Consider the following 20,486-nt stretch of genomic DNA (forward strand, 5'->3'; position numbering starts at 1 on the left):
AGTCATAAAGCCACCACCATGGAAAGAACAATAAAAAATTTTAATGCCTCTTATTGTTTCGGGCTATCTGCTATCCATTTAAATGCCCTCCAAAAGGTAATTCAGCGTGCTAGACCATCGTTTACTACAAAACTGGAAAAGACTTTCCTCAATGATTGCTCAAAGTAAAATAAATAAAATTAGATTAGTCTTTAAGCTAAGAAAAATACGTATATATTTTAAAAAGGTAACGTTTTAAAGTTTGCGTGCTTAAAAACAAAGGTACTCCATTAATAGTAAGTACCATTATAAATTTAAATTAAGTACTTGCATTCAAAATAATAACCCCTGCACAAAAATCAATCAATCCAATAAATATATATTTTTGTTGTTCTTCCTACACATCCTTTGTTTATTCAATAAGTTAGTCCTTAAAAAATTCTAATTTATGATGGTACATTTAAAAAAGCATTTAAATGTTCTTGGTTTCTTCAGAGCTTCCACAACTTTATCACTTCAGCCCAAAAAAAGAAGTTAATGTAGAGCGAAGCATTTTTATGGCTCTGCCGCAAAAATGTTCTAATAAATGCAAAGTACATTTTCACTCGTTCACTCACACAGCCGCGCTCGCAAACTACTTTACACACACACACCAACACACACACACACTGCTAGAGCACACACACATACATATACGACTACATAAAACCAAAGCCATTTTGAAGCACATTTTAATAGCATTGTACGAATTTTTTGCACTTAATTAAGTGTAATTAAATTTGCGCTGCTTACTCGCACAATTTTCCAGTTCCACTTCCCCTCGCCTCACCCGTCTCCCTTCCTCCGCAGCCACAGCCTGACAACGTGCTGTGGGCGAGAGCGAGAGGGCGGCAGGAGGCGGCGCAGGATAACTAACAATTTGTGCCGTGCCTCACTTGAAGTTTCCAAAGCGCCACAACTCGAGTGCCATTTACTGATTTTTCTGCTGCAACGAGAGTGGTTCGCTCTTGAAGGTGGCGACTAAATAAAAAGCGAGGCAGCTTGCTGAAGTGCCTGGCGACATTTGCAAAGAGCGCCACGTTTGGGTTTTATAACCGGGTTCTGTGACAAATGATCTGCGCAAGGTGCAAGATTTTACTTTGAAAAATTAACATAATTTTAAACATATAACCTTTTCATATAGAAATGCTCAAAACGAAACAAGGACCTTACAGCAATATAACCTACCACTGAATGTGGTTAGAGCTCGCGAGCTCACAGCGAAGACAATAAAATTCCGTCCCGGAACGCAGTATTTCATACAGCTCCGTTATCAAATTTCAAATTGCTCCTGGCCATAACTGGCCAGGGCCAAAAGCTTCGCTGTTGACTCTAACGCCACAAGCTCGTACTACAACAGCGCAGTGCGCATTCAAAGTCCTTGTTTGACAGAAAACCATTGCAGCGTTGCAGATGGCCAGGATGCAGGACGCAGGATACAGGATCCGGGAGGCAGGTTTCAAGATCCAGTTACCAGCAGTCAGCAGCCGTAAGCAGTTGGCAGCAGCCGTAACATTAGCAGTTAAAAAGCCGGCGAACAATGGCGAATGGAGGGGGGCATGTCAATCGCTACCGGCCCTGTTGACTGAAGCGTTGCTGCGTTAAGTATACGCCGTGTGGGCTGCTGAGCTAGTGAGGTAGTGTGGTGGTGTGGTGGTGAGCTGGTGGTCTGCCAGCCGCCGGATGTCATATTGCAAAATTGAATTTTTCGTTGCACAGCAGCGACTGCCACAGCAGCACAGCTGTTTGCATCGTCATCACTGCAATGATTTTGAATTGTTGACATCGCCGTTGACATTTGCCCTGCGTACATGAAGCCAAGCGATTCTATTCGATTCGATTCATTGGGATTCGAGTCGACTCGATTCCCTACATCAATATACTTACATAGCTGTATCAGCTTTATTTGATGTTTAGCAATTTCCTGATTTATCCCTCATGTCATTTCCGTTTTGCATTTGTATGCGCTGACCACCGTTCGACCCTCAGAACACACAAATAGAAAAAAAATTTCACAAATATGATAACCATTGAAATGAAATTCTATGATTTCTCCCCCAATAAGCCGTAATGTGTGTGTGTTTGTGTGTGTGTTCTATGTGATTACGTGTTTTTCAATGGCATTTCCTGCTTAGTCGTTGAGTTACTCGAAATACCGAAATATATACCTCGCCTCCCAACGATTTTGGATATTTTTGTGGCTTTTGTTATTTGATTTATATGTTTATATTGCAGTTTATCTTTGTCATTGCTGTTATTTCTGCTGACAAATTATTGGTTTGATTGGCCCAACGAAAACATATGTATCTTCCAAAGTATCTAATAGTAGCAGGGAGTTTTAAATTAATAATAATAAGTATTTATCGTTTCTATTCTCCTGCTCTTTATTTAAGCTAATTCCAAGTATTTACACACTTTATAGCTCTCTGGCATTGGACGGCCTAAGATGGGTTAATTAAATTCATCCTCATTACAATTCAATTGAATTTACAAGCCGCAGAACATACTCGTAACTGAATGGTGTGTAAACTTCCCCAAACTCCACAGCAAATGGGACTCATCTCATTGTAGCCAGTCGCCTTTATTTTTTGGGCAACATTATTTTTATGCAAAACATGAACATTTAATAGAACGCTCTACGAATTTTTAATGAGTTCCTTCAGCAGGAAAAATATAAGAGTGAGTGGAACATTATTTTCTTGCCATTTTACATGTTTTATGACTTTTACCTTGCTCCTGTTTTTGTAGAATTTTTTTTTTTTTTATGGTTTCAGGTAGATTGTCTCAATTTTGGATGGCACCCACCTGGTTTTGGTTTTTGGCCTTGCACTTTCCGCTCCACGTACGGGTAATCAAATCAGTTTGGTGAGGCAACTGCGTGCGTCACATAAATTTGCGCACATTTAGCAGATAATGAGCACAATTAGCAAATGGCTTTCGTACTCGTACGTAGGTGGTTATCTCGAGGACTTTTGCAGCAGATTGTATGAATAAGTTATACGGATTGTTGGTAAAAAGCTTTTCATTCTTTTCGCTTTCAGCGACACGCAGTCAAATCGTTGGCAGCAATTTCTCAAGTTCTCGCTTGGGAACGAACAACCGCATTGCACCTAAGTAAATTATCGTGTTTCATTTGCCAGGCAATCAGTGCTGACCGACAGCCACACACTTTCGCCTCACAGCCGACTCTGGCCACACTTAGTCACTTGGTTTCATGAGTAAACACATCTTATAAATTATTCAAAAACGCAAAAAAGCTATTTGCAACACTTTACCGTTAGCAATGCCACCGACGCTGCCGTTGGCATACATTTTTTAGAATTTCTTCGATGTTGCTGCTGTTGTTGCTGCTGCTTTTGCTGCTGCTGCTTGTGCTGCTGCTGCTGCTGCTTTTGCTGCTGTCCCCGGCAATCAGTCAAAAACTTTGGCGCAACATATGCGTGGGAGGAAGAGAGATGATGTGCCACTGAAAAGCAAAGGAAACCAGGTAAATGCTGAAGCTGTAGCGCCAGCAAAAAGCATGACAAATGAAATGTTCAACTTGCGCTTAAGGGAGAATCAACAAAAAAAAAAACACTCACACATACACAAAAGAGAGAAAGAGTGAGCCCAGAAAATGGGGCCCAAAAAAAAAACGCGGGAAAAATATCCTTGTAGTATATTTTGGAAGATGCCCGTCTTGCAAAGCGAACTGAAGTGGTGCGGAGTGGAGTTTCGGCTGATAAAGTGGCTCGTCTTACCGGCAGCTCTTGGCCGGAGTAAAAAGAGTCCTGTCCGGTCGAATTCACTACTTGACTTGGGCTCCGGGGCTACTTTTCTTTGCTGCTGTACTGCTGTAATGCTGTGTGCTGTCGTGCTAAGGCTTCGTTCAAATATTTAACTTAAGTAAGCGTTTGTAATTAATTTTGCGCTTAATGCTGACACTTTACCACACTTTTCAACACTTTTTCGGGACCCACGCTTCGGTCTCGCTTTTATGGCATAATAAACACGCATTTTATAATAAAGTCAAAAAAATTGACTGCATAATTTATGTGCGCGCAGAGCAAGGAGTTTGCGGCAAAGCGTTTTCCTCCTCCTTTTTTTCTTACCCCTGCCCGCATTGCTTTTCGCGTTTTTTGTGGGTAATTGATGTTCTTTACCCTGCAATTAACCCCCCCCCTCAGTCAGCCCTCCACATCCGCGAGATTTATGTCCTGACGAGAGTTATGTGACGAATTTTCTGCGAGAATTCTCAATTACAAGCAATTAACTCGAACAATTTCGACAATAAAATGCTACGGAAGAACAAAGAACAGCCGCAATTGAGGTAAGATTTCTTATACACCATTTGAATGCAGGAAAAGTTACAAATTGCAAAGCTTGTATACATGCTAAATAAAATGTTAGCCCATATAAAACCTTTTACGTAAGCTATAAAATGTATAAAAAGCGTGTGCTTTGAAAATATGCTTTATTAAAGTGGTTTTCATCAAAGTTCAATTAATTTGATTCTTTTATTAGAGCATCAAAAAGTTATACCACATTAGCCTTTTACTGATCGATGAACCGTTTTACAGTTTACTTCAAATTATATTTTCAATAGTTTTTTTTTTTTCGCCCATGTGAAACATGCAAAAAGTACAGCGCTACATACAGGACGATTATTCAACTTACTTGTTAAATCGCCTGAATTATGTATAAAACAAGAAATTCATATGGAGACTTTGCTCTGCATTTTATTAACTACTGCCATGTTTAATTAATTGCTGGACAGGCAATTAGCATGTGCAGAGGCTGAAAGTCCCACTCCTCCATGTGTCAGCAGCAGCAAATTGAATTTTGTTAAAATGTAAACTACATGCAAGTATGTGCACTGGAATGAGCATATATTTGTGGGCACTGCCATTGTTTACTGTCTGGCAGGCAAAATGAAACAATTAGTGCCTACCCGCACTGACACTTTGACTTTCCTGGCCTCCCGGATTGTGTAAAATGTATCTCGTATCTCGTATGTCGTCCTCTCCACAATCTCGAAACTATGCATGGTCCTTTGGCTGCAGAATATTTATGCAATTCATTTTTGACTAAACTAATAAGTTGATGCTGTTACTGCAGCAAGTCCAGCAGGTTGTTTTATCTCATAATGAAATAGTAGACTGACTGACTCTATGCAAATAATGCGGATACACATGTCTCGCCTGCGATTCTGGCCTGGCTACCAAAGTTGTTAACATATTCATTGAATCTGAATCAACTTTTCCTGGCCGGACAGCTGTGAAATATGACTCCTTATCCATGCCAAAAACGAAAGATTTGTGTGCCTCCTTCCAAGGACTTTCTTACTTAATATGTGAAGTAGACCTGTGTAATTGAACATTATGCAGGCAATCTAATTGTGTTTCGTTTTTCCTGCCCGCAACTTACTTTAATCCACAAAGTGTGTGATATACAAATTGTTACAAGAAGTCACTTTAATCTTTTTCGCTGATTTTATTTAGTGTGACATTTTCAGTACCATTTACTCTACGAGTAACGGGTATAAACATCATATATCTTATATACTCATGAAAAAGACCCATTTCGCTATGTGTACAACTGCCAAGGTTATTGGGTCAAAGTCAGATAGCGCGTATATGACACCTCGAGTGAATAATCAAATAAGAAGTGGCGATAAGGCGAATATCACCCAAATTGGCAAATGGCAAACAGATTTAATTACACAGTCTGTAGACAAACCGATAAGTTCCGACCCACTGCCGGTGATATAAAGCCAAGACGCGGAAGTAACATTCAGTCAGACGGTGCAATGTACTCAACGCGATTTTTATGTTGCCTAATGGCACTGGTGGCACTTGCCGGCGCCACGCCCACCCCCAGCGATGGGCGGATTGTGGGTGGCGAGGTGACCACCATTCAAGAATTTCCCTATCAAGTATCCGTCCAGTTGCACGGCCGGCACATATGCGGCGGAGCCATCATTGGGCACGACACAGTGCTGACAGCGGCCCACTGCTTCGAGGAACCCTGGAGCAGTGGAGATTACACGGTACGACTGGGATCCAGTGAGCATGCGAGTGGAGGGCATGTGCTCAGCCTGCAGCGGGTCATCGCCCACGGCGACTATAATGCCCAGAGCCACGACAGCGACCTGGCGTTGCTCATCTTGAATGCCAGGCTCAATTTCACGGAGCACCTGCAGCCAGTGCCACTGGCTGCATTAGCGGACCCACCCACCGCGGACACCCGTCTCCGGGTCAGCGGTTGGGGCTTCCAGGCCGAGGAGAGTGCGGTCAGCGGCGAGGTTGGGGTCTCTCCGGAACTCCGTTTTGTGGACGTCGATCTGGTGGGGTCGAATCAGTGCCGGCGTGCCTATAGCCAGGTGTTGCCCATCACCCGACGCATGATCTGCGCCGCGCGTCCTGGTCGCGATAGTTGCCAGGGCGACTCTGGCGGACCACTGGTGGGTTACTCAGCGGATGAAGGTCCGACCAGGCTGTACGGCATCGTTTCCTGGGGTCTGGGCTGCGCAAATCCCGACTTTCCTGGAGTTTACACCAATGTGGCTGCCTTTCGCAGCTGGATAGATGAGCAGCTGGCCGCCAGGGGATGGAATGAACTGCTGGCGGGCTGGAGTGGATTGCAGTGAATAATGGATGGAAATAATAGTATTAAGTGTTGTGCACAGTTTATATAAGTGTTATAAAAAAATGTATTTAAATGAGAAAAAAGAAGACGTGATTTTAATTGATTTTATATTATTGCCATGAAATAGTGATTGGAAATAATTAAACTGGTTTTAAAGGAACGCCAATAAATATAACAATTTATATTATTTTGTAGACAAACCCAAATAATCTAGTAATGCCAAATAAACACACTCAAATGAGTATCCGCAATATAAGCCAAACTCTTCCTCTGGAAAAACCTCAATATATGTACATACGTAAGCACTAAACAAGTTGTGCGGCTAGTCGGCCAAATGTTTATTTTGGCCTAAGTGCATAAGTTACCTGACCACACCTCCCTGGGATTGCTTTTCTTGTTGTGATTCCATTTGAATAAATCAATTGCCACATGCGCCTTTGTTGCCACACCGACCGCAACAACCACATGGCAGACCAGACTTGGCCAAAACAGTCGGTCGTGGCAGTTCGTCGGTCGCAGAGTCATTTTGTCAGTTTGCTACTGCGGTTTTCACACTTTTTTTTTTTTGCTTTTGTTGGCAGCTACGCAGTTATCTTTGGTGTTATTTCAATTTCTGTTTTTTTCTTAGATTTTGGCCCTCTGCCCGGAAAAGTCAACGAACCGCTAGCGAAATATTTAGGAAGTCCATAAGCCTTTTCGCGTGGCCCATGAAATTGGATTGGCTGTCGATGCTGACTTAGGCCTAATCTCGATATTTGGCTAATCGGCACACAGTGGGCCAATAAATTGCCGCGGCTTAAAAATCTAGTCACACTGAATGGGATCCTCTCAAGACGCGGGGCCCATAAATAAGCATGACTGTCAGAAAATAAAAGGCGATGGAAGTTGGCCAGTCGGCTAAGTGAAAGTCCTGTCCCGATATTCCGCACTTTTATTTATTTGATTTTACCACGTACAAATTCTTCTTTGGATGGGCGAAAAATACATTTATAAATGTATAAATTTCCCAATATGGTAACTGTCACATACGCGATATGGGGAATTTTCTTATAATTTTTGAAACTCCGCTCGTCGACTTTCGGCCAAGGTTCAATCCATTAACTTCCATGCCCTTTGTACTTAGTGCGCAGTCTTTAAAGTTGATAGTCAATACTTGATTGACTTTGACTGAAAGGGGAACTGATGCATTTTGGCCAACTGACCATGCTAAGATTGGGCCTTAATGGTAGTTTGGTGGTTATGGCAGGTTCAACATTTCTGGGTGGACATTCCCATTTGCCTTTGATCAAACATTTTGCCTTCATTCAGCTGGTTGAGGCTACCAAAATGTACCTACACGGATTTAAGAACACGGTTTTATCAAAACACTTGCATTTTTCCAAAGACCACGGTATGAATTATTTAAACTTTTTTATTTTATTTAAAAAACAACAAATTGCACCTGGGTGCAAAAATTTGAGCTAACCGAATCCCCTACCTTTCGACTGCTCATTGCTCACTAAACACGTTTCGATGTGTTTTTCGAGTTCTGTAACTCATTTGCAACTAAACTGGGTTCATTAAAGTTAATTTGAACGTGCAACATTGGCATGCCACGCAGCGCAGCAACGAGGTGTGCAGACAGCAGGGCTGGCGGAAAATCGGAAAATGGTGAGTGGTTGCCTGGGTTGTTGGGCGGTTGACTAGTTGGCCCGGTTAGCCATGTTGGCATCTGGGGGCCCAGTCCTTTTCTGGCACGTGGCTTAGCGCGTCTATAAGTTTGACATTTGCGCAACGCAAAATGACAACTGCATACCCAAGTCCTGGCAGAGTTGCAAAATGAAAAAGTTGCCAACACTCTGCTGACATTTGCATTTGTCTTTGTGGTGAAGGCGATGGCGCTGGCGATGTGCAGGTATGGCCCGAGGTAAGTAGCAAAAGAAAAACCTTTCAAATTAGTACCAACTCCCGGAGTTTCACGTCGCACGTCTTGCCTGGGTAAAAGAAATATGCAAATAATTAGCTGCGTAGCAAAAATTGTATTCGCCAAAGTTTTGAAGTTTCTGCCGCTAATCAATTGTATGTCCTGATAGATACACGGTACTGAAGATGGAATCCTGTTGCAGGGAAGGAGTCCAAAAACAAAGACATAAAGCGAGCATTAGGAGCATTTGCATTGCCAAGCGTCCTCCATCTTTTATCTCCTTGGTTGGCAGCTTCTCTAGACAGCTTTTGCACACTTTTCCGCTTTTGTTATTCTGCGTATTATGTTACCCATTCCTTGCCACATTCCACACCCTTGTGTTTTTTTTTCCCATGCATGCCACTTACATTTTACTTTACGCGCTTTCCCACGCAGCGGAAATGCAGCAATGATATGCGGAATGTCGGGTATCCCGTGAAAAATTCCATTGGCGGCGAACTGATTGCCTGATATGCTCCGCTGAATTTCAGACGAGGGGGTATCACAAAGAAAATGCATGCAGATGGAAAAAATTTCCATGCGTTAGGTAAGTGAAAGGCTGGCAGACAGGGACAGCTGAAGAAAGGAGCGTGGAGGGGAGCGTGAAAAGCACTAAAAAGTATTATCTAAATGATAATTTGTTGCTTTGTTTTGTTGAGTAATGTAATTTCATATTCCTCCCTTACGGCTTTTTGCATTATGCACGATGGACATTTTTCCGCTTCCTGTTTCTCGTGGAATCCCTTAAAACCAAGATACTGCCTTTGTTTAAGCCAAACAATGATTTAAGGATATACTTTGAAGCATCTGTTGAAAATAGCTTCACTCTGTCAGAAATTACGCATACGACTAGTTGGTCACGGTAAATTTAGCACTTAAAGTCATGGCAATTCTCTTACACAACTCAACGTAAATGACACAGCTGCCAGTTTAATTGGATTCCAAAAGTCTGACTTCCAATTGATTTAGTTGATTAAACTTCCCAGAGATCAGAAAGTCTGCAAGGGTATTTTTGCATCACCGTATTATTTTCGATCAGTCAACCTGGCGATGCAGCTAAAGCAAACAATGTTAAATTCACATAAGTTGTGACAACTAACTAAACTAGCAAAACTATTTCGCATTACGCCTTAAAGGACAATCCAATTGCATGGGATTGAATCGTTTTTTTTGGTGCGCTTCACCTGCAGCACTCAGCTCATTCGGAATCAATTGAAATTGCAACGCAACTTGCAATGCAATTAAATGCCAAACAAAGTTCTCTGCAAAATTCAATTTAAGAAACTAAAATCGCTGCCCCTATCTGCCCATCCCCGTCTACGGATCTTTATTCCTCCGGTTGTCCAGTTTAGTAGTTTGTCCAGTAGCTGCGGACAAGTCAAAGGCCGAAAGGCAAAAGGCACAAAAAGCCAATGGCAAAGCTCTGAAATTCAATTCTGTTGCGCTCGATTGCGTTGCATTTCAATATAAATATTTATTTTATTTATATACCAAGTGGTGGAGGAGCACTGGAGGAGCATCGGAGGAGAGCAGCCCAAATGGACAGGGCGACAAGTTGCAGCTGACAGTAAAAGATGTTGTGGAGCCCATTTGTTTTAGTCAATGGCAAGCACAAAGTCACTTCGAGTCCACTCAGCCAGTGGAGTTCCAGTTCCAGTTGAGTTCTTGGTATGCCAGCAGCCCAATCTGGATGGGCCCTTTTTTGCTTTTCCAACCGTCCCTGCAGCAGTCGAATTCAATTTCCAAACTGATTTTCCCTGCCATGTGCGAGTGTGTGTGTGTGTGTGGAAATGCACATTTCCAACTGCAATCGCCATAACTTTGGCTTAGCCATGGGTAACCATCTCGAAGTCCTTGTCACAACAAATGCTCAGCGGCGATGGTGGAGGGAAGGGGTGGGGGAATACTTCAGCTGGGGGGGTCAACCTGATGCAGTTTGGCATTCGGAAAATGCATTTGCAGCCGGCCATGCTGGCCAATTTGTACAGCGTAGCGTTAAACTAAAACCATTTTACATACCAACTAGTTGGCCAACATGTTCAGCTAAGCCAACATGTTCTTATATTTATTTTGTAAGATATTCAAATTAAACGACATACAGTAGAATCCGGTTATAGCGACTTTCAAGGGACAGATGATTTTACGTCGTTATACCCGAAAGACGCAACAATTTGTTTTTCGATTTTTTAATAAAAAATAATCCGTTTTTTTTCGATAGCTGTGAAAATAATTGTCCAGAACGGGAATGCCATACCTCGTTGAATTTGTAACAAAATTCCCTATCGATCCATGTACATACATTAAAATGCTAGTTTTTGGCCATTTTTCGCAAATTTTGATGATGGTACCCCTTATCAAAAATGAAAAAATTCACAAAATTTTTTTTTTTCGAATATCAAAAAAATATGGATAGACATAGTTAGCTATGTTTATTAGCAGCACAAAACAGTCTTTATTTTAGCTGGGCGGCCATTTTTGGCCAAATTATGGCAAAAATGCCGATTGAAAATATGTATATACATATATGTATGTACATATGTATTAGATAGTAAATTCTACGCATAATAAAATAAACCTAATGTAATGATCGAAATAGATATTATTTAAATTTTTTTGCATATATTTTTATTTCTATCTTCGCAATAAACAAAGTGTTTTAACTTGTAAGCTAATGAGCCGATAAACCTTCACCTTGCTGCCCTGTGACTCCACCCACACTCATGCATTTATGCACTTGCACTAACGTGTATTTTCGTGATATGAGTATTTCATGCACTCAGCCGCATTAAGTTCGTAATGCCGTGTGTAATTATTCTTTGTTTAAATATTTCACAAAGATGCACTTAAAATGTCAGCGCAAAAAGTGACGCGCTTTCACGCACACAGTAACACATTAACACACACGCACACATAACACACTCACACACAAGTGGGTATGGCACAACCTTTGGTTCAAATGTGTTTTCGCCTTTTCTTTACGCGCTGGCTCTTTCATTGCGATTTCCCACTCTTATACCATTTTGCACATTTGCATTTTTATGAACATTTTGCTGCTTACCCTAAGCCCCCCTCCCTTCCCTTTTCTATCCGCTGCCGCAGTCCCCACAGCCGTCCCGCTCTAACTGCCGTAATACATGTCCTTTATATGCGCATACACTAAATATACATTATGTACATACACGTGGGTCAGAGTGGGATGGCGGCAGAGTTGCTCGCATTGCAGAGTGAGCCGGCATTAAAGTGTATTAAATTACTTAAGCCGGCGAGAGCAACAACGAAGACATATGCTCGAATTTTAAAGCATAATTTCTCAAGCATAAATCTTTGTGGCTCTTCGCGAACAAACAAAAATTAGTTGCACTCGTCGACAGGCGGCGAGGAGGAATCAGGAAAAGTGCACGAGCAGGGAAATAGCAGGCGGGAGCAACGGTAAATTATGCCCCGCAATATGTCAGCATGTTGCCACGAAGCGACCAAGGCAGTGGGAGTGGGAGTGGGAGTGGGAGTGGGAGCGGTATAGGAACGGGCAGTGCGAGAGGAAGCGGGAGGAACAGATGCTGACTGCTGCACCCATTGCGTTTGTCACACTGCGGGGGTCAGAGCATTTCCCTTGCCGAGGGGGGGAAGATGGCAGCGAGGGGGTGTGTTGGGGCTCACTTCCCTGCTTAATCAGAAATTATTTGAAAATGTAAAGTCGACATGACGACGCACGCACAGCGAGCGCAACCGCAAGGATACGCAAGCCCAGTGCCACCCAACACAAAAAAAAGGAAACACGCCCCCGCTGGCAGCTGCAATTTGCACACGCCACGACCCTATGACCCACTTCGTGCCGAGCGTGGAATGGAAAGAAATCTGCAACAAGGAGCCAAACAAAAGCCAGCTGAAAAACAAAAAGCGCCGACAACGAATGCAAGAAAGAGCCCCAAAGACGCGCCCCTTCCCCTCCAAGTAGCATAGACTAATGCAGACTTTGCACCATGCGGCGCGCGACAAAGAAAGTCGCTGGTGGCGAGTGGAGAAAGGGCAACGAGTTGCGAAGAAAGACTGCCAGAGTCGTGGCTCATTTGTTTGGCTGACTCACACACAAAAGTGAGACACCGAACAAGACAGGATATGCAGTAAGGTTTGTCTCAGGATGCCACATTTATTGATACCCTCTCCACTTATTCCATACAAAATCATAGTTACCTTCATCAGTGAATTATGTGCTAAATAAAGGGGCTTACTCAATAAATTTCTTTATTAGCTATACCTTTATGATTACCTGGCATAAAAACAATTTCGATACCATCCACCTTCATTTCACATCCGAGGGTATCTCATTCGCATATTAGTTTGCCGTTGTGGGTGGCATGACAAAAGGAGAAGCCGCGAAGTCTTTATTTTCGTGGCATTCGCTGTGATCCATTTCCGCCAGGACTTCATCTTGAACTAGTTGCCAAGTCGGAGTCCTGAGTCCTGAGTCCGCACTGCCACTCCCACTTTTGCCCCCATAATAATAAGTCATGTTAACCGAAAACCGGGCGTTGTGTTTTTTACGTTTGCGCTTGCTCCCCCATCTTCATTTTCCTCCCTTTTTGTATTTTTTCCAGCGCGTGGCATCAACAAAAAACTTTTCGCGCACAATCAGTTGCGTTTCAACGGGGCAGTGCATCATTGTTGCAACTGGCAACTCCTGCTGTTGCTACCGCTGCCATTGTTGCCTTTACTTATAATTTACTTTTACTTGTGCGCTTTGGCTTTGTGCCGCTCGTGTGTCGTGTAAAATATTTGCACAACAAGCCAAGAAGTCGGTGGGGTAGGGGGAAGGAGGAAGCGGGCAACTCGACAATGGCACGAACAGTAACCATAATAATTTTTTGTGTGCGTGGAAGGGGAAACTCGGAACCCGGACATGCCCATATAGTCAAGGTTTCTGCAGCTGCCATTGTTAATCAGCAGCTGGTAAACAAAAGTTGCATTGAGTCGCATCCCAAAAAGGGAGTGGCAAGTGCAGCGATTTTATGGAGAGAAATCTTTTCTAAAGATAATCAATTTGCTGCTATATATACGTGTTTTAATTTTTCCGAAAATTCTCTTTAATCACTAAAATTTGTTTTGCAACTAGGCTCATAACATCCCAGCAAATGAGTGAAAATCAAGTAATTGAAGTAATAAATCATTTACTTGGCACACCAGAGCGTGAAACTGCAAAACGTCGACTTGGGTTGGCAATTGCGATTACAGATTTAGCATTTCTGGGGATTTTTACCACGCGAGGACTACGAGGGAATTATGCGCCTCTGTAGCCAAGAACGTTTGCGTGGGAGTCGAATTGAGGGTGCTAAGTCGGCATCCTTGCGGCAGGACTCTTGCTTGCAGGCGATCGCCTGTCCGTTAATCCTCTCCGGATTGGACTTGGCACTATTGAACTTGGCGCTCCACATGCCGTCTTGGGCGAACACGGCTGGGCAACCAGCAGCCAATTTCCCAGGCTCCGATGGACTGATCGGTGACTTGCGAATCAAAGAGGATACAAAGCGTTTTAGACCCATTTGCGTTAATTTCGTTTACCGCATAAGACGGCTAATTTTGCTGGTAATTTCTTTGATTTTTTTTAAGTAGCTAGAACGTATAAAATTGCTCTGTGACTGATAGCCAAAGTATTAAAATGAATAGGCTGATGTGAAGTCTTTTTCATCGCTCATTTCATTCGCACTCAGAAAAGCTAAAAAGAAAATAAATCAAAGAACTTTCAACTGCTGACTTGGCTGGACTTTCTTCGCTCGTCGTGGAACTCAATTAGGCCCAGTTGCAATTGCTCAATTCGATAATCGATTTGCTGCCCATTTTTATGGCACTGAGCACTGAGCGCTGAGAGAAGGAAAATTGCTTACCAGCCAGAATTGTTAACCAAGTCATAAATACACAGATATGTATGTGCAAGTGTGTGTGTGTGTGTGTGGGGGGTCTGGCAACTTTTGCTCCCCGAATCAAAATGCAATGCGAGCGCTTTGCAAGTTTTTGGCCCCCGACCCATTTACTGGCTCATCCACATCCACATCCAGCAAGTCGGGCCACGAAGCTAAAATAATTGATAACAGATTATGTTTTACAATCTTAGCAAGGAGAGATATAATACGAGCATTTTAATGGCCACGTGCAGCGGGCACACGTTGCGAACACCCGGATCCGGCTCCACTTCTCCAACTCCGGCTCTGGCTCTGGCTCCGGCTCCATCAACCCGGAGACCCCGGTTCCGAGTTACCCGCAAAACGTTTGCAAAACTTAATTATTTCGTTTTGACCTTTTTGTCTTCATGTGTGTGGCTATGAAGTTTGGTCTATGGGGTTACGGGGGTACGGGTTCCGGGGAAGTGCGCAGAGATGGACAGTTAAAAAAGTTATTTATTTTATGGCCGAAAGTTACTTTGGCCTGTTTTATGGTTCCAGCAGTCGGAAGGGCGAGGAAACTCTAGTCGCCCAGTCTATTGCCAGTGCTGATGAGCTGAAAAACAAAATAGCTACATTTGCCACATCATTTAAATGTATGTATCTGTCTAATAACATTTCTTAATTCATGAATATTCCCTGATATTTATATTTGTATAATTTACCATTATATAAATGAATCATATAATAGCCCATCATTTTGGCTACTCCACAAGTTCATAACATATTTGGCAATGTAATAATTTATCTAACAACTCCCGTCATCACTACATGTATTTGCAATTAAAAACGAAACCAGATTTTCCAAGTGAATAATTTTCCCATTTTTATTTAGGGCTTTTTAGCTTATTTTTCTTCGGCCATCACTTAGTTCTTGCCTTAGCTGCATGTGGCCACGTGAATTCACTGGGGCGTGGATCATAAATCAAAAACGAAAAGGATTTGAAACTGGAACAAACGTGGAGCAGAGCCCCCTGGCCACATTATTCATGAACCGATATCTGGGAAGCGCGTTCCGTCGGATTCGCAGAGGCATCATTGTTCCGGCTTATGGACTGATGCGGCGACTCCAACTGCGACTGCGATGGCGAATCGTTAAAGCCGCTGGCATCTAAATCCTCCTGGTTCTCCATCGCCCGCAGCGCGGAGTCCTTGTAGAACGCGGTCTCGTCGATCTTGCGCCGGTACAGTCCGGTTGGGTGCTCCGGATCGAAGACAATGTCCGGCCGTATATCGCTGTCGGTGACCAAGACCCGGGCACCGGGAATCGGCAGAAACTTGAACAGGCGCTTGCGCAACTTGGGCATATAGGTGACCCTCTGGTGATCGGGCACCTGGGTCAGACGACTGGGTATCACCTCGGGCAGCTCAATGGGGTAGTCCATCAGTCGCCGCTCCGGCGGAAGCTTCTGCTTGATGGCCTCCAGTTGGCGGGCGGTCAGCTGCATCGGTCGTTCGCCATCCTTCCACCGCTCCTGGCCACTATTGAAGGCGATCTTCTTGTTGTTCTTCAACTGCTTACGGATCACACGCTTGGCCGCACAGTTGTAGGTGATCTTGGGCACATACGGAGGAACCGGATACGTTCGTATGGAGATGGGATGTCGCTGCGGCTGGCTCAGCATGTTAATGTACTTGGAATCGGCATACATGGTAATCGGCTTGCCCTGCTTTTTGGAGGAAGTAGGTTTCTTGGTGGGCTTTGGCCTATCCTTGCGCCCCATCTGGAAGAGATGCCGGTGGCCCTGTCCCGCGACATGGCGCCAATCCGGCTCACAGAGTCGCTTTCGGCTGATCCTCTCAAATGGCTGGCGCCGGAACTTCAGGCGCTTCTGGTCATCGATCATCAGCTGCAGTCCCGGCACACTGGTCTTGCCCGCCGGACAAGGACACACATTCGGATAGCTGGTGCAGTAACGACCAGGTGCCGGCTCCATGCTGATGTGGCGCCGGATCAAGCGACTGGGCTTGGTGGGCACGCAGGAGAGGCGCAGGAACAGGTGCGGATTGGGGCGTGGTGCCTTGGTGACGGGAACGGCATTTGCGGCCAGCTCAAAGACGTTTGTATGGGTGTCGCAGGGGCCGGCGTCCTTGGGATTGCGCCAACAGCCAGAGAGATTGGAGATCATCGCATGCGTAGTCGGTCGACGATCGCGGGCATCTGGATGGGTGTTTATATTAATACATATCTTAGAATAATCGAAGCTTTAGCTTCTCTGTATTTTCACAGATGGTTACTATAAGATAAGATACTTTATTATCTGCTATCAACTACTTACTTGAAAGGAAGATGCCCTTTTGCAAGTTGGGGCGCTTGAAGAGCCTCTCTATTTCCGCCGGAAGCTCGTAGAAGTGGTATGGCGGTGGCTTGATGGACACTCGACTGTGGTTCGTGTGCGGCTTGGCGAAGACGGAGCCCTTGGTGCCCTTCAGTCGGAGGTACGGTTCCGGGGGCACTCCGTAATGATTGGGGGGCAGTTGCCAGCCCCTCCATTTGGTCATGGTGCGATCGATGTGGAGCGGTCGCCGTTCCGGATACGGATTCTTTGGCGTCTTGTCGAAGCCCGTAATGTGGCGGTAGTGATCAAAGGTGGCCTTGCTGAAGGCCTCTCTTCGGTTTTCTGCAAAAAGGATTCATTTTCATTTTCAGCTCCTTTCGAAATTGCTAGAAGACTTACCCTTCTGGCAAGCCACATTGTAATGCTGGCCAGCCAACTTAAATTGCTTCTCCAGTCGCGGCAAATTTTCCTTTCTAATACGATTACCTAAATGAAAGGTTTATTAATGAATTCGATTTGATTGCATTTTAAAAGCCATCTTACGGGATGCCATAAAAAGCGGCATACTCATGCGAGTGGCCACGAAATTCTGCCGGTCCTCATTGTTGATCTTCTGTGTGCTCTTCTCCATGTTTGTGTTGCTACTTTATTTCTTAAATATATGCATTTACTTTACAGAGCTTGTGTTTGTACAGAAATGTTTGGCGATAAATTGAGCCGGGCTCACTAAGATTTATATAAATATTCCCAAACAGTTTCATGATTCATGGCGGCAATGATTGGAAACAAATTAATGGCCAATAAATGGTTTCTAATAACTTAAACCGAATAACAAATTGCCCTGGCAGAGCTGCCAATTGTTTGGCAACAATGAGGGCAGTATTGTGTGGAATTGCAATGTATCGGATAAATCGGAACACTCAGATTTAGATGGGTTATCCATCCTAGTAGATATATTTCCAAAGGTACAATTCTGACTACATGCCCAATTTATAAATGCATTGGATTCGCTAGGAATATACTTCAACGAGGTGCGATGTTCAATTTATTGTTTGTTTATCAATTTGCAAGGACAACCAATGCCATCAATTTGGTGCAATTTAAATTGCAGACCATTCGACAACCGAATAATTTGGTTACGTTACCCAGATATCCGCACATACGCTCCTCGCAGCCGAGAATATTTGTAAATATATCAGTCCGCCCACCTCTGCACACACATATATTGGCCACATAATTAGCGTAGCCAAGCGAACTGATTAACTTGCATTCAGCGATTTTCAATTGAATTTTGCAGTTCGTTGATTTGTGCCAAAAAAAAAAAAAACAAAAAACAAAAAAGAATGCCACCGAACACAACAAATTCGCAACAAAAAGCGGTGTGGTGTGTGAAAAGCGGAGTCTGCCGTGCAATTTCAATCTCAATCGCAAGCGAAGGGCGGGAAAATGGGAAAATGTGGGCGTGGCTTCAGCCAGAGAAGCCCGAAGCGGCGCACTGCCTTTTTGCTGCATCGAAGAATGGGAAAATATGCAACCGGGCAAATGATGAATGTGAAATGCGCCATTAATTAATTTGATTAAATGCAGGCAATCAGTCGAGCGAGGGCAGCCCAAGGGGTTCCAGCAAAATGAAGGGCGTATCCAGGGGTAGGCGGTGGGGAGCCAGTTAAGAATTTCCCAATCCGTAGACTTAACTAAAGGATGAGCACCCATTTAAAATGTGGCAGATTCAAGGGTAGTCCCTTAGCCACTTTAATGAGCCAAAGAGATAATAAAAGATTTATAATTTTCAGATACGCTTAAAACTCTTTTAAAATTAATCCAAATTCACTTAAATACACGGGTATTTAAATATAAAAAGTTTTCATTAAGCTTTGTCGGCGTCTTCATAGGTTCGAATGACCTTTGGCTTCAGATCGTTCTTGCCGCCCTTTCCTTTGCCCTTCTTGGCCGCCTTCTTGGCCTTCTTCGCTTCCTTCTTAGCCTTCTTAGCTGCCAGTTTTTCGCGTTTGGCCTTCTTGCGAAGCAGAACTGCAGGAATTTAAAAAGGGGTGCTTAGTACAATGATTGATGTTTTAGCAAAATCATCTTACCCTTGACAATTCGGGCGGTGGCCAGATTGACGGGCAGTGGAGCGCACTTGAAGCCCGATGGTGGTGCCTTGGTGAGTCGGATGAAGCGGTTGCCCGTGGCATAGAGCAATCCCAGGCAGGCCTGTGGACGGATGCGGCTCTTGGGCCAGTTGGTGAAGTACAGATCCTTGAGCTTGATCTCCGTTTTCTTCACGCCCTCAATGTCGCGCCAATAGTACATGTTCCGCGAGGTCGTCTGATCCCGCATCTTCCAGCTGTGGTTGGGTGGATACTTCTGGTAGCTGTTCAGACAGCTGGGCTTGTCCACACAGAACCAGACATCTGCATCCGGATAGAACTTCATTGCGACTGCTGTACTAAGTTTCGACGATTAAAAATTTTAAAACCGAAATTTTGTGATATGTTTTGGCTTTAATTTTTTCAAAGTTGTTGTCTAAATGTTGAGCTAAAATCGAGAATACTAAATTTTTGTTTAAAATGACAGCTGTGTTAGTCGAGGGTAACTTGGAGTACAAGTATTCTCATACTTAGCCAATTTGCAAGCTGTGTGTTTGTATTTTTGCTTCTGCTTCATCTGCTTAAAATGTATTTTATCCCGCCTGCGAGAATTAAACTCAACTAAAAGCAGCTAACTAACCGGCTACTTACTCCCAGCCGTAAAAACTAAGCAGGCACTTGCTGCTAAAAGTTAAGCTCGTTAGCTGGAGGACGATAAGGTAGTGGGTTGCTAGTGGAAAGGTGTCCTGACTTGTCACACTAAAGCGACAAAGGTGATGTCGAAAAACTGTCAATTAAGTTTAATTATTTTATGCAGCAAGAGAGTGGAAAGGATCTCAGGATCACACACACACACACTCTCCAGTACACACTAACACACTAACACACAGGGGCAGCTAATGTGCAAAAGGCGTCTTATGCAAACCCAGCGGAGTGAAGTGAAGGCTAAGCAAAGTCAATTATCCAAGCAGCTTTGATGCAAGTAATTGGCATAATGAAATTTCCTCTCCAGGCCAACCGCAAAGAATAGAAGGCGCAGGAGCAGCCCGAGCATCATGAGGAGCAGCATGAGGAGCAGGATGAGGAGCAGGATGAGGAGCAGTGGCAGTAGCCAGTAACCAGCAGACAGCAACCAGCAACCAGCAGCCAGTAACCATAACCGTATTAGCATATCGCACAGTTCCGGGGGTTAACTGACAAGCCGTGGCTTTTTTAAGTTCCTGTCCTGCGTATTGAGTAAATATTTAAGCAGTTCGCCAGCTGTCGCACAATATTAATAGCATGCATTCGGGCGCAACTTGAACCCAAACTCGACTTCTAGTTCCAAAAAAAAAAAAGTGGTGAAAAAAGGACAAATAGTCGGAGAGCAGCTCGTGGCCCCAAAGTGCAAATATGTAGCGGCCAAAGCCGCAAAAACGTTTAAATATTTTATAAGCCAAAGGCACTTGCCAGCCGCAGTTGCAACTGAGCCAGTGCAGCAGCCAGTGGATAAGGAACAGCTAACTGCTGCAGTTACCAAATCGTCAACAACTAAGGCAGACAGCACAGTTCCACACGTACATATATATGTATGTGCTACGAGTATAATATGTACATA

General features: G+C 43.8%; 4 protein-coding genes across 4 annotated transcripts; 1 reads left to right on the plus strand and 3 right to left on the minus strand.

Annotated features, from left to right (window-relative positions):
- Nucleotides 1-5,806: 5,806 nt before the first annotated feature.
- On the plus strand, nt 5,807-6,731 carry LOC120445163 (trypsin beta). The gene has a single exon (XM_039625339.1). It carries the CDS (start codon nt 5,807-5,809, stop codon nt 6,644-6,646), a length of 840 nt encoding a protein of 279 aa, XP_039481273.1. The 3' UTR covers nt 6,647-6,731.
- A 6,907-nt stretch (nt 6,732-13,638) lies between these two features.
- Nucleotides 13,639-14,248, minus strand: LOC120445342. The gene has a single exon (XM_039625678.2). It carries the CDS (start codon nt 14,122-14,124, stop codon nt 13,852-13,854), a length of 273 nt encoding a protein of 90 aa, XP_039481612.1. The 5' UTR covers nt 14,125-14,248; the 3' UTR covers nt 13,639-13,851.
- Nucleotides 14,249-15,320: 1,072 nt separating this feature from the next.
- Nucleotides 15,321-17,521, minus strand: LOC120446673. Its single transcript, XM_039627746.2, has 4 exons — nt 17,343-17,521; nt 17,199-17,285; nt 16,800-17,141; nt 15,321-16,681 (listed from the first exon to the last, which is right to left on the minus strand). The coding sequence occupies exons 1-4, from the start codon at nt 17,428-17,430 to the stop codon at nt 15,504-15,506; spliced, it is 1,695 nt and encodes a 564-aa protein (XP_039483680.1). The 5' UTR covers nt 17,431-17,521; the 3' UTR covers nt 15,321-15,503.
- Nucleotides 17,522-18,582: 1,061 nt separating this feature from the next.
- LOC120445512 lies at nt 18,583-19,355 on the minus strand. The gene is made up of 2 exons (XM_039625970.2): nt 18,893-19,355; nt 18,583-18,830 (listed from the first exon to the last, which is right to left on the minus strand). The coding sequence occupies exons 1-2, from the start codon at nt 19,233-19,235 to the stop codon at nt 18,667-18,669; spliced, it is 507 nt and encodes a 168-aa protein (XP_039481904.1). The 5' UTR covers nt 19,236-19,355; the 3' UTR covers nt 18,583-18,666.
- Between the last annotated feature and the right edge of the window lie 1,131 nt (nt 19,356-20,486).

The sequence above is a fragment of the Drosophila santomea genome, chromosome 2R (genome assembly GCF_016746245.2).
Source record: "Drosophila santomea strain STO CAGO 1482 chromosome 2R, Prin_Dsan_1.1, whole genome shotgun sequence".
Taxonomy (NCBI): domain Eukaryota; kingdom Metazoa; phylum Arthropoda; class Insecta; order Diptera; family Drosophilidae; genus Drosophila; species Drosophila santomea.

Excerpts from the sequence above, each read along its gene's own strand:
- LOC120445163 (XM_039625339.1), top strand. The coding sequence starts at position 5,807 with ATGTACTCAACGCGATTTTTATGTTGCCTAATGGCACTGGTGGCACTT.
- LOC120445342 (XM_039625678.2), bottom strand. The coding sequence starts at position 14,124 with ATGGGTCTAAAACGCTTTGTATCCTCTTTGATTCGCAAGTCACCGATC.
- LOC120446673 (XM_039627746.2), bottom strand. The coding sequence starts at position 17,430 with ATGGAGAAGAGCACACAGAAGATCAACAATGAGGACCGGCAGAATTTC. Across the intron at positions 17,286-17,342 it reads GCCGCTTTTTATGGCATCCC|GTAATCGTATTAGAAAGGAA; the intron begins GTAAGATGGCTT and ends CCTTTCATTTAG. Across the intron at positions 16,682-16,799 it reads AAAGGGCATCTTCCTTTCAA|ATGCCCGCGATCGTCGACCG; the intron begins GTAAGTAGTTGA and ends ACACCCATCCAG.
- LOC120445512 (XM_039625970.2), bottom strand. The coding sequence starts at position 19,235 with ATGAAGTTCTATCCGGATGCAGATGTCTGGTTCTGTGTGGACAAGCCC. Across the intron at positions 18,831-18,892 it reads CACCGCCCGAATTGTCAAGG|TTCTGCTTCGCAAGAAGGCC; the intron begins GTAAGATGATTT and ends AAATTCCTGCAG.